The sequence below is a fragment of the Acinonyx jubatus genome, chromosome D2, assembly GCF_027475565.1.
Source record: "Acinonyx jubatus isolate Ajub_Pintada_27869175 chromosome D2, VMU_Ajub_asm_v1.0, whole genome shotgun sequence".
Taxonomy (NCBI): domain Eukaryota; kingdom Metazoa; phylum Chordata; class Mammalia; order Carnivora; family Felidae; genus Acinonyx; species Acinonyx jubatus.
In genome coordinates, this window is record NC_069393.1 from 85,341,737 (window position 1) to 85,355,544 (window position 13,808).

At 47.5% G+C, this 13,808-nt stretch overlaps 1 protein-coding gene across 7 annotated transcripts in view; it reads right to left on the reverse strand.

Annotated features, from left to right (window-relative positions):
• Positions 1–13,808, reverse strand: part of CFAP46 (cilia and flagella associated protein 46) — a 95,786-nt gene that overhangs the window by 49,192 nt on the left and 32,786 nt on the right. For all 7 annotated transcript variants that reach the window (XR_003421383.2, XR_008292032.1, XM_053207019.1 and 4 more), the window contains exons 23-25: positions 6,983–7,114; positions 6,428–6,590; positions 1,192–1,276 (exon numbers count right to left, since the gene is read on the reverse strand). Coding sequence is in view for 5 of the 7 variants with exons in the window: in XM_053207019.1 (XP_053062994.1) it covers positions 1,192–1,276; positions 6,428–6,590; positions 6,983–7,114 (380 nt within the window). In the remaining 2 variants the exon portion in view is untranslated. The remainder of the gene's footprint in view (positions 1–1,191; positions 1,277–6,427; positions 6,591–6,982; positions 7,115–13,808) is intronic.

Here is a 13,808-nt window from a genome sequence, read left to right on the forward strand (position 1 = left end):
TGCCCTTGGCTCTGCATTTCTTCGGTCTGTGCCAAGGAGCAACATCCTCGCTGGTCTGCCCTCACGGTCCCTGTCACCATCACGGCTCTGGACCGTCCACCGCTTTTCCGGTCCAGTCCCTCCCCTCAGGGACCGCAGCTGTCGTCGGGGGCCTGTGCGCCAGGCCCCCTCCTGCTCCACCCCTTCCCCGCAGGTCCTTCCGGGCGGGGCCTCGGGGTGGGGTCGACACCAGGGAGGAAAGTGCTGTGCGGAGGCAAGCCTCTGGGCGCTTGCGTGAGTCTGTTCCCGCAGCACAGCCCGTCCTGACCAACACGACTGCGTGTCACAGAAGTTACTCACCGACTCACTTTAAAGTTCAAGAAGTAATCCTCCCACGAAACACCTGCGTGGCTCAATCGTACTTTCCGATCTTCCCCCTACAATCTGCCTTTTTCGCTACTACTGAACTGACCTATTTGATCATTTCGGTGCGTGGAGTTCAGCGTGGGCGGCGACTGCACAGTCCCCCCCCTCCCCCCCCCCCCCCCCCCCCAGCCATACTCCGCCAGGAGCCTCGATCCGCGGCCCAGGCTGCCGTCTGGAGCATGGTGCTCAGCTCACTCTTCAATCACACACGGTCCTACCCTCTGCTTATTATCTTAAATCAACTTTATCTCCCAACAGACACACAGTACTCGGGGAGGGGGCCCGCTGCCCCAGCCCACAGCATTTACGCCCCCAGTACACACCGAGACCTTACAGTAACAGGAATAATGATGTTTTAGCGGTTAATCATCATTTTCTTTCTTTAAACATGAATTCTTAAATACGGTCTTACTGTTCTAAGTTCAGTTTGTGTTTTGCTTTTGCTTTGCAGGAGTCCGTCTCTACGTTGGCTTTGGAAGTACAAGAACACGACTTATCTGCCAGAGTGACCCAGAGGCTGGGCCCCCCGGCGGCCACCGCAGAGACGGCCACCACCCGCCCAGAGCCCTGCCCTGAACCCAGGGGCCGGACGGGGGGGCCTTCCGGGCTTCGGTTTCCCTGCGCGCAAAGTGCAGGTTCCAGGAAGTTGTTCACAAACAGCACTCTGTGCCCGTCACACAGGAGCCGTTACTGTCGTGATGAAGCGGTCTGTGCGTTAGTGCAAGGAATAACAGCACGCGGCACCTCCCTTTCTCTGTGCTGCGGCCGCGTCTCGTGCCTACAAACCTGGGAGAAAATGCCCTTCGGGAGTCCCTCCGCTTTGGAAGTCCGCTGTAGGCCACTGGTGCAGAAGCAGTGTTTTTCCTTTCCCCTAAGGTGAAAACAAAGAAACCGTGCAGATATCGCAAAGGTGCAATTTATTCTGTCACCATTTTGATTTTTATTTGCCTCAGTATCTGAATACAGAAACGGAAGCCAAATTCCTGAACTACTAAGCCACAAACACTGAAGTCACATCTCACCCCTAAGGAAAGGCCCCCCAGTGCACACGAGAACATGCACAGGGACTGCCTCACGCAGCCTGCACCCTTTTTAATGACGCAACACATCCAAATCAGTGTCAGAGCTTGAAATCAGTGGGACCAAAAGCACATTAGAAAAGACTTCTAGGGGCGCCTGGGTGGCTCAGTCGGTTAAGCGTCCGACTTCAGCTCAGGTCATGATCTCACCGTTCACGGGTTTGAGCCCCACGCCTGACTCTGTGCTGACAGCTCGGAGCCTGGAGCCTACTTCGGATTCTGCGTCTCCGTCTCTCTTTGCCCCTCCCCGACTCATGCGCGCGTGCACGCGTTCTCTCTCTGTCTCTCTCAAGAATAAATGTTAAAACATTTTTTTAAATAAAAAAAAAATAAAATCAGATGTGAAAGTAGGACTATTATGACCTTGGAGAGATAACAAGGATTCTAAGAGAAGGCTGTGGCCTAGCGCATACCGACAAATTAGATCTAGAAGAAATGGAAAAATACTTTAAAACACATAATTGCCCAAGCTAACTCAGTAAGAAATGGGAAACGTCAACAAACTTAAACAAGTAGAGACTGAATCAGTAATCAGAAATCTCCCAATAAAGACAAGTCCTGGACGCAAGGCTCATGGGTGGCTTCTACCAAACATGTGAACAATTGGCAGTAACCCTCCTCAACTTCCAAAAACCGAAGAGGAGGAAATGCTTCCGTGCCGATTCTGATGCAATTCTGACCACCGTTACTTTGATAGCAAGTCCAGACAGAGACATCACAAGAAAATTACAGACCAAGACAATACTCTATGACTATAGATGCAAAAATTCTCAACAAAATTTAACCAATCAAATCCAACAGCGTAGTGAAAATATGATTCACCATGACCACGTGTATTCCCAGGAATACAAGGGTGGTTCCACGTAAGACCGATCAGTGTAATTAATCCAGCACATTAACAGAATGAAGGAGAAAAACCACATGATAATCTCAACCGATGGAGAAAAGGTATCTGACAAAATCCAACAACTTTTCATCATAAAATCTCAGAAAACTAGGAATAACAGGAAAGTTGGTCAACATATAAAAGGTATTTGTGAACAACCCGTAGCTGACGCTGTGCTCAACAGTGAAAAACTGAAGCTTCCTACTAAAATCGGGAAAAAGATGAGGGAGTTTCAGCATTTTACTGGGCATTCTAGCCAGAGTAATAGACAGAAAACAGGATAAAAGCCCGCCAAACTGGAAAGGAAGAGGTAAAACTGTCCCTATTCACAGATGATACGATCCTAGGTATAGAAAATCCCAAAGAATCCCCAAGAAAACCACTAGGGCAAATAACTGAATGCAGCAAAGTTGCAGGACACAACAATACAACAGTCAGTTGTTTTCCTATGTACCCGCAGTGATCAGTCTGAAAACAAAACCAGGAAGTGCTGTGGACTTAGCTGTGCCCCTCCTCTACCAAATTCCCATGCAGAAGCCCTAATCCCCAGTGCGCTGATATTTGGAGATGAGGTTCTTGGGAGGTGATTAGGATTAGATGAGGTCATGATGTAGGGTCCTCATGATGGTGTTAGTGTCCTTATAAGATGAGACACCAGAGACCTTGCTGATCTCCACACGCCCCCAAACGAGGAGAGAGCAAGAAGGCAGATGTATACAAGACGGGACAAGGGCCTGGCCTTACTGGCTCCCTGATCTTGGACTTCCTTCCAGACTCCAGAAGAGTAAGAAACAAATTTCCACTGCTTAAGCCTTCCAGGCACCCAGCATTTTGTTATGGCCACCTGAGCTGAGACAAAAAGCAATTTCATTTATACCATCACCTAAGAGAATTAAATGCTTGCAAAGAGGTAAAAGACATATATGTTGAAAACTATGAAAACATTTTGCTGAAAGAAAGTGAACAAGGTCTGTATGAATGGGAAGACATCACTTGTTCATGGATGGAAAAATGCTAAACTGTCCATAGCACCCAAAGTGATCGATAGATTCAATACAATCCCTCAAAATCCCAACACCCTTCTCCAAAGAAATGGAAAAGCCAAACCTTAAATTCATGTGGAATTGCAAGCGGCTCCAAGTAGCCAAAACAACCTCAAAAAAGATTAATAAAGTGGGAAGGCTCACAATTCTTGACTGCAAAATTTACCACAAAGCTACAGGAATCGAAGCAGTGTGAGCCTGGCACAAGGACAGACATATAGACCAATGGAATAAAACAGAGAGCCCAGAAATAAATTCTCAGATATATGGTGAATGACTTTTGACAAAGACACTAAGATCATACAACAGGCAAAGAACACTCTTCAGCAACTGGTGCTGGGTGGGGCACCTGGGTGGCTCAATCAATTAAGTGTCCGACTTCGACTCAGGTCATGATCTCAACGTTCGTGAGTTCGAGCCCTGTGTCAGGCTCTGTGCTGACAGCTCGGAGCCCAGAGCCTGCTTCGGATTCTGTGTCTTCCTCTCTCTCTGCCCCTCCCCTGCTCATACTCTGTCTCTCTCTAAACTAAATAAACATTAAAAAAAAAAAAAACTGGTACTGGGAAAACTTGATTTTCACAGGCAAAGAAATAAAACTGTCCTCCTATCTTACACCACATACTAAAATTAACTCAAAGTGAGGGTGGGGGAAACCTGAAACATAGGAGCTAAATCTATAAAACTCATAAAGAAAACATTGCAAAAATTCTTCATGACATTGGATTTGGCAATGACTCCATGGATGTGACACCAAAAACATAGGCAAAAAGAAAAATATAGTTGAACTTTGTCAAGATTAAGAACTTTTGTGTGTCAAAGGATACCATCAAGGGAGTGAAAAGGCAATCAAATGAATGGGAGAAAAAAAATCTGCAAATCTGATGTTTGATAAAGAATTAATATCCAGAATATATAGAGAACTCTTGCAATTCAACAACAACAACAACAACAACAAAAATCCAAAAATGGGCAAAGGACTTGAACAGACATTTCTCCAAAGAAAATATGCAGATAACTAATAAGCACATGAAAAGATGCTCAAAATCATTTGTCATCAGGGAAATACAAATCAAAATCACAATGAGGTATCTCTTCACACCTACTGGGATGGGTATAATTTTTTTTTAAATCGGAAGCGAGTGTTGACAGGATGTGCAGAAATTGGAACGCTGCTGGTGGGTATGTATAATGGAGCAGCTGCTTTGGAAAATAGCTTTGCATTTCCTTCAAAGGTTAAACACAGAAGTACCATATAACCCAGCAATTCTACTCCTAGGTGTAGACTCGAAAGAACGGACAGCAGGGACATAAATATATTTGCACACTCGTGTGTAGCCGCACTAGTCACAACAACAGTGGAAAGGATGAAGCCATCATGCTCAGCAACAGATGAGTGGATAAACAAAATGGTGTCCATCCACACAATGGAGTATCGTTCGGTCATAAAAAAAGAAGGAAATGCTGACACCTGCTACATGAACCTTGATGACACCATGCCGAGTGAAATAAACCGAACACAGAAGGACAAACGCTGTGTGATTCCTGTTCAGTGAGGAACCTAGAGTCTTCCCATTCATAGAGATGAGAGTGGGGCTGTTGTTCCATGGGGACGGCTCTTGTTGGGGATGATGAAAAAGTTGCAGGCACAGACCCTGGTGATGGCCATAAAACACTGAATATAGTTAAGGTCACTGAATCATATACTTCTGGATGGTTAAAATGGTAATTATATTATGTATATTTGATCACAACTTTTTAAAAAGCCCATTGGAAAGAACTGAACTTTAGGTGAGTTTTATAAATGTCTAGACCCGGGCTGGGCAAATTTTTTCTGTAAAGTGCCAGAGAGTAAGTACTTCTGGCTTTGTGGGTCACATGGTCTCTGTCACAATTACTCCCTTCTGCTGTTGTAGCCAAGCCACAGACAATATGTAAATGATCAGGCATGGCTGCGTCCCAATAAAACTTTATTTACAAATATAGGAGACAGGCTAGATTTGGCCCTGGGCGGGGGTTGCCCACACCTGGCTTAGGCCATCAGAGGTCATAAATATCTTTGTAAGAAAATAGGAAGCATAGCCAATTTCTTCTATGAGGCTCTGATTTTCAATTTTCTTCTTGCTGCCTCTTGAACAGCAGTCTCCCCGACCAGAGACAGTTTTGGGGATTTTACGCACAGCTGTGGGCCCTCCTGCCACAGGCCTGGCTCTGGAATCAGCACAGAGGGCGGCTCCCCCATCTCGTCCTGTCCCCCCAAACCTCCCCCAGCTCGTCCTGTCCCCCCAAACCTCCCACAGCTCGTCTGGCCGCCGGCCTCCGAGGGCTCTGCTGGGGCCCGGACTGAGGGCCCACGAAGCTCCGCCCACAGGCTCTACCCTAGGCCGTCTGACCACAGACCTCTGTCTGCCAAAGCCTTTGACCTGCAGACCTTCCCTTAGAAAAAGGCCCTGCTGAAAACTGCAGGTTTAGGTCTGAGCCTGGCCTTCTTGGGTGGACGGGAAAGGTGCTGGAGTCCCCACGGGAAGCCGAGTCCTGGGGCAGGGGACACACGTGGTCAGCAGGCGGGACAGCCCTCACTGACCTCCGCATGCCCTCTGAAGCTGGGTCTGCGCCCAGGTGAACAGAGGGGGCCAGCCGCGGGTGGTGACGTACCAAGACCACACGCGCCCTGGCGACGGGGCGCCTGTGGGGTGGCGTCAGGCCGAGACTTTGGCTCTGGCCCAGAGGTTTCTGTGGTTTTCCTCGGCCATCTGAGTCTACCGTTCTGTCCTTTCCCCTCCCCTGCTGGGGCTTTCTGGGGAACGGTCAGTGTCCCCTTGGAGGGGAGGAAGGAGGAAAGAGAGGTCTGCGTGTCTGCCCTGCCGGGTTTCAGGGACGTCATTGTCCTCTGGGCCCCCTCCTCTGCTGGCCCTTGTGTTCCTGGTTTCCATGGCTCCCCGGGGTCTGTCTTCCCTGGGGATCTCGCCCTCCCTTTCCGGAGGACGCCTGCCCCGCCGTGGCCCCACATGGCACACCTGTTTCTTTGCTTCTGTCTTATTGATGATGCCGATGAGCCTCTGTACGACAGTCTTGGCTTTCCTCCTGTTGGCCGCGGAGGACAGGAGCGGGAGCCAGGTGTTCCAGTACTGCCTCACAGCCAGCATCACCAGGGCGCTGCTCCCCGCAATGCCCCCGAACCTGAAAGGGAATCCCTGGGCTGGAGCGGCGTAGACACCAACGATGCAGGAGCGACATGGGAAGCTTCTCGATTTACCGGGGAGCGGGCACGGCTGGGCGCCACGGAGCACCCCGGACGCAGGCGCTCCCTCCCCCCGACGGCCATGTGGCCTGTGGCGACCCACTCGTGCCCGAGGGCCTCTCGAACATGGGGCGGAGTGGATGTGACCGCAAGGGGCGAGATGGCCCCGGCCACAGGGTCACAAAGGAGGGCCAGCGCTAGTGGCAGTCCCCACTGAGCCCCGTACCCTTCACCCCACGGCACTGCGGTCCGTCTACCTCCCACAGGCGGCACGCACGCCAAGCCCACAGCCCACGTGGTCACACTGGCCACTTAGCCCGGCATGGCGCACCTGGCGCCCTCCGTGAAGGACCTCGCGGCCGCCAGGCGCAGCTGCTTTCTGCCCTTCAGGTTCTCCAGGATGCTCCTGCCCTGGATGCAGGCTGTGGTGCTCAGCATCTCGGCCACCAGTTGAGTCTCCACCCTGGGGACAGAGAAGTACGAGGGCAGGAGGGCTCTTCGGGGAGACAGGTGCTGTGCAGAGAGGGGAACAAGTCCTGGGGGCATCCAGCGTAGCCTCGTGCGAGCCCCCAAACCGCAGCTAACTGGCTGAGCGCACTCAACCCACAGAACCACGAACCGGCGTGTTAAATGACGAATCTGTGAAGGGAGCAGCAAAAGGTGGGCACGGCGAGCCCCTCCTAGCAGGGCCGAGCCCCGCCGGGAGCAACGGGGCTCCGCTCCCTGCGCCCCCGTGTGCTGGTCTCAGAGGGCCTCCGCTCTGTGCCGGGAGCTCAGTCCGGTACGGTTTCGACTCAAAACGTTGTCAAGGATGCCAGACCCTCTCCCGAAACGTTTACTACCCCGGCCCTGCCATGGCTTGTGCATAGGTAACACCACACACACACGGAGACATCGCCCCCGGGAGGGGGATCCCGTGTTGGAGGGGACCAGATCCCCAACACCCAGCTCGGGGGGCCCTGTATTTATTCCCAGAGAAATACACACAGTTCCTGGGCAGACTCCCTCCACGGGCCACCTGAGTCTTTATTTTTGAAGAGCGTGGCCTCTGGCTGGGTCTCAGACGCTTCCTGTATTCCGTGGGATAAACCCTGCTCTTTAACTGGAGTGACGGCTCACTTCCGCTTGGTACATACACGGTGTGGTTGGGGCGGAATCTTCCATTTGCTTTCGTTTGTCCCATGTGTTGTTGCTTTCCCCCCTCATTTGGGCTAAGTGAATGACCTTTCAGTATTCCATTTTGTCTCCCCTGTTGGATTTTTACTTATACTTCTGTTTACTATTGTTTCAGTACTTGCTCAAGAGATTACAACGTACATCCTTAACAGTGTAGCTTGGGTTAATGTATCATTTCACAGGCGGTGGGAAACCCCTGAACAGTATTCTGTGACGTGCCTCATTCCTGTCACTTGTGTTCTCACGGTCACGCACCTTACTTGCATATTTACTAAGAATCCCACCACGCGACGCACTTCCGTTTTAAAAAGGCAAAACCTTTTAAAGAATTTAAGAACTGAGGGGGAGAGTCATTTGCGCTCCCCACGCATTCACCACCTCGTGTTCTCCCGGCTTCTTCAACCACGTTTCCGCCTGCTGTCTTCCTTGAGCCTGAAGAATTTCCTCTGGCATCTCTTCGAGGAATGGATTACCTACCTTACTTTTAGCTTATCTTATGCCCTGATTTTGCCTTCATTTTTTGCAGGCTCTTCTTACAGGAATTCTAGATTGACAGGTTTTTTTTCTTTTTTAACCCTTAAAATGTTAGGCAGTCCACGTTGTTTCTGCTGAGAAGTCTGCAGTCCCACCCTTGCTTTCCTACACACAACGCACCCGTTTGCCTTCCGACTTCTCTCCAATGATTTCTTGCCTTTGGCCGGCAGCAATGGGACTACGGTGAAAATAGCTGTGGTTTTCTTTGTGTTTATCCTGCTTGGAGTCATTGAAAATCTTGGATCTCTGGCTTGATGTTTTTAACTCAATTCGGAAAAAAATTAAACTCTTCTATCTTCAAATATACGTATCTCTGCCTCCCTCTCTTGCCTCTGTCCTGAGACTCCTATTTCCCTTGGGTTAGGCCACTTGATTCTGCCCCACGTGTCGTTGAAGTTCTGTTCATTTTGCTTTTCTGTCTTTTCTCCCTGTGCTTTGGTTTCAATACTCGGTTGAGCTGCATTCACAGTTACTTACCACTTCTTCAGCATTCAGATGTTAATCTCTCCCAGTGAAACATTTCCAGATGTTGTATTTTTTAGTTCTGGAATTTCCACTTAGTTATTACAGTTTCCATTTCTTTGTTGAAATTCCCCACCTGTACACTAATTTTTCCACTAAAAATGCTTTCTTGTATTTATAACAGCTGTTTTAAGTTTTAAATTTGTTGTCTTCTAATTTCAAACTTTGTGTCATATCTGCATCTGTTAACTGTTTCTATCCTATTGACTGTATTTTCTCCTGGTATGGGAGAACACTTTCTTGTTTTTCCATACGTCTGGTAGTTTTTTTATTTTATGCTGGACACTGCAAGGGCTGTATTGTTGAGTGTGGATGCTGCTGCCTTCCTTTAATGGGATGTTGGGGTTCATTCTGACGGGCAGTTAATTTACTGGTGCCTCAGTTTATCCTATGAAGATTTGAATGAGGCTTTTGTGGGGTAAGTCTAGAGTGGCCCTTACAGCCCTATTCCTAAGGTATATGGTCTTTTTGAACGCCTGGCAAGTTGACTCTGGTCGGCCAATTCAAACACCTCAACACGGATGGCTTCCAGCATCTCTGTGCAGCTTAGAAGTCGCACCTCAGTGCCTGGGAACATACAAGCTCTGTCCAGTAATCTCTTTTCTCACATCATATCTGATAAATGCCGGCTGTCTCAGTAGCCCCAGGCACGGGTCCTTGTTTCGTCCCAGTGTGTCTTCTGTCTGGGCTGTGCTTCCCAACGCTGACGTTTGAACACCCCTCCAACCCCACCCCACAGAAAGCAGGGATGAACGTGCAGCCACGTTTGATGTTCCCTTTTACAGAAATCTCTTCTTTGGATCACCTTTTGTCCAATGCTTGGCAATGATTGATTCATGTATTTTGCCAAGCTTTACCATTTTTTCTCACAGCACAAGAGTATAGTAACTGTTACTGTGTAATGGCCAGAAATGGTAGGAAAAGGGACTTTTACATATAAATAAACATGTTCTATAAATGACTTATTTTATTATATATTATATACTTATTTGTTTATAGATAAATATAATATAATATACAATGTATATAATATTTATATCTTACATATAAATATGTAAGATATTTAATATTATATACACATATATAAATTATTAATTACATAAATATATTGTATATATTATATAAATTTCTATAAAGACCCAACATTGATGATTATGTTAAATGAAAATGCTGAACAAAGTAGAGATGTCCCAAATAACCTTAGACTATCTAGAATTAGACTATCTAATCTATTTTGTGTCTGTTTTAAGGATCTGCATGAAATTTCTTATTAGTGGACATTCCTTTATACTGATAGTGTGAATGTGAAAATTATTCTGGTAATTAAACACTCAGCGATGAAAATACTGATTAGAAACTGTACTATTTTTCAGCAAGAACTAAAAATTTACTATTACTGTGCATTGCTATTATAAAATGACTTTGTGACCAATTCCACACTAGAGCTTCTACCTATAAATTGCAAAGTGGAGAGATTAGCATAAACATTTGAAATACGTGTCATTTTCTTTAAACAGTGAATCATCTGCAGCGAGTGCCATGTGGCTGAATGTGACCATGTATCCTGCCTGACCAGGCACAAGGTCCAACGTTCTGAGTGGCCAGCAAGATCACTATCAAGTGGGCATCTCTTCCAGAACCAGGGGCCGTGTCTCTCCAGCTGCCAAGCACCCAGGAGCATGCCTGGACACAGCTAGCAAGCCAGCAGGCTGGATGAACGGTCAGAACCACAGACCGGGGTACGAGGGGCAATCCCGCTGAGTGCGGTGACTCCGGATGTCGCTAGAGGGCAGTGATGCTATATAAATGAGCTTTCAAAAGTCGAAGGGGAAATTACATTTTTATGGTACCTCCACTTTCCCTATTACTATTTGCATAAATTTCTATTTTTACCTTCTTTTATTGTATTACATAAGATTTTTCATTCCAAAATGAAACTCAATTTAAGAATCACTGGAGAAGAATGGCAAGGCCACACTTCCTACAGCCTACACCCTGCCGCCCTGACCGAGTCCTCCTGGCCCGCCCGCCACCAGCAGCGAAGCGACTTTCAACCCAACAACAGAACGACTATGCAGCAGCGTTCAGGTGCTGACTCTTTCTAGAAGAATGTCTTTGCAGTTTCTCTTTTCAAAATAACTTGTCAATTTTTATCAAAATGGTACCTGCACACGGGGAGGCATCGCTACGTCTACTCAGCTCGCAGCGCTGTTCCCTGCAGGGAATGACTTCTAAACGCTTAGTCCTCTCCTCTAGTAGGCATAGGCTTGCCTCTAAAACTTGGCATCTAACTTGACTTCCCAATGTTATCAGCTGCACACATCGCCTGTGGAATTCTTACGACGATAGATGAAGTTTAAATTACTCAGACCTGGGGCTGCTGGGTGGCTCAGTCGGTTGAGCATCACTCCTGATTTCAGCTCAGGCTGTCATCTCGCGGTCGTGAGATCGAGCCCCTTGTCAGGTTCTGCCCTGACAGCACAGAGCCTGCTTGGGATTCTCTCTCTCCCTCTCTCTCTGCCACTCGCGCTGTCTCTCTCTCTCTCTCTCAAAATAAATAGATATTTTAAAACAAGATTTCAGATTCTCTCTCCCTCTGCCCCTCTCCCTCTTGTGCATGCTCTCTCTTGAAAATTAAAAATTTAAACTACTCAGACCCTCCTTTTGCCCTCTTCTCAACTTATTAATATAGATGATTACAGGATTAATTTAATCCCCCTATTATTATCTTTATTCTTTAAAACATTACACCAGCTCAGATCTCGTGGACCCTCAGCAAGTGACACCTGACCGCTCACCTTCTCGGGCGAGGCTGCTGTCACAGCCGTTTTCCTCTCTTCTGGACTCTCCCCTCCCCTGCAAAAGCGTTTGGCTTTTGAATTGCCAAAACTGGTAACACTTTTGGGAAGTAGCCACAACTGTTAAGCCCGAAACTAAAGTATCAGTGAACACCATGATAATGCACATGTTTTGTGTCTCCTAGAGTTTCCCACTGGCTTTTTCTCCACTGTACGATTTTCATTTAGCACCGTGCCTTTTCTACTCTTCCTAACCTAACCCCGGGTCCTCTGTCTTCCCTGCCCTCGCTCCAGAGCCCCCTCCGTCCTGCTCCAGTTCAGACAGGGAGCCCTCCCAGCAAGCAGCACAGGGTGACAACTTTTCTGGAACGTATTTATTATTCCAAGCATCCCACATCTCTCTCTCGTTTGGTTTATTCCTTTGTTTTTCTGGAGCATATCCTTCAAGTGACTTTCCCACAAACAGGCGTGTGGGAAACATATATTCCGGGTCCCTGTCTGCCTAAAAATGGCTTTCCTTCCCCACGTACTTGACTCAAAGTCTGAGTGGGTTAAAATCTAGGCTGCGAATTATTTCCACCTAGAAAGCGCCATTTTTCTTCTGCCTCCCAGTGTTCGGAAAAGGCTGTTGCGTTGATGTTTCCTGTGACTCTGCAGATGGATTTCTTTCTTTTTTTTTTAACTTTTAATTTATTTCAATCCAAGTGGGTGAACATAGAGAGTAATAATGATTTCAGGAGTAGAATTTAGTGGTCCATCACTTCCATATGCCACCCAGTGCTAGTCCCAACAAGTGCCCTCCTTGAGGCCCATCACCATTTAGCCCATCCCCCACCCACCTCCCCCCAGCAACCCCAGTTTGTTCTCCATATTCCAGAGTCTCTTATGGTTTGCCTCCCTCTCTGGTTTTTATTTTATTTTTCCTTCCCTTCTCCTATGTTCATCTGCTGTGTTTCTCAAATTGCACATATGAGTGAAATCATGTGATATTTGTCTTTCTCTGATTGACTTATCTTGCTTAGCATAATACACTCTGGTTCCATCCACATTATTGCAAATGGCAAGATTTCATTCTTTTTGATCGCCAAGTAATTAATATTCCATAGTGTGTGTATATATATATATACCACATCTTCTTTATCCACTCATCAGTCGATGGACATTTGGGCTCTTCCATAATTTGACTGTTGTCGATGGCACTGCTATAAACGTGTGCCCCTTTGAATCTGCATGTTTGCATCCTTTGGATAAATACCTAGTAGTGCAGTTGCTGGGTCGTAGGATGGTTCTGTTTTTAGTTTCTTGAGGAACCTCCACACTGTTCTCCAGAGCGGCCTCACCAGTTTGCATTCCCACCAGCAGTGCAAGAGGGTTCCCGTTTCTCCACATCCTCGCCAGCATCCAGAGTCTCCTGACTTGTTCATTTTAGCCATTCTGACAGGTATGAGGTGGTATCTCATTGTGGTTTTGATTTGCATTTCCCTGATGAGGAGTGATGTTGAGCGTGTTTTCATGTGTCGGTTGGCCATCTGGATGTCTTCTTTGGAGAAGTGTCTATTCATGCCTTTTGCCCGTTTCTTCACTGGATTATTTGTTTTTTGGGTGTTGAGTTTGGTAAGTTTTTTATAGATTTCGGATACTAACCCTTTATCTGACATGTCGTTTGCACATATCTTCTCCCATTCCATAGGTTGCCTTTTAGTTTTGCTGCTTGTTTCCTTCGCTCTGTGGAAGCTTTTTATTTTGACGAGGTCCCAGTAGTTCGTTTTTCCTTTTGTTTCCCTCGCCTCTGGAGACGTGTCTCGTAAGAAGTTGCTGAGGTGCAGATGGATTTCTTTCAAAGGCGGTTCGGACACTCTCTTCATCTGTGATGACCAGACGTGTCCCTGTGGTGCGTCTGCACGTGAGGGTGACTTCGTTCCCCTGCTGCCCGCTGGTGAGAGCGTCCGTCAGGCGGCGGCGTTGTCTGCCCTGGAGCCTCTCCTGCATCACAATCCGCATTCAAACTTCTTTCTGAAGCACACTCTCTGTTCTTTCCGGGGTTCTGAAGGTTGGTCCTTGGACCTCCTGTGTGGCTCCAGTGTGGCTCCTGGCTTTTCCGTCACATTTTCTGTGTGCGTCCTTTTT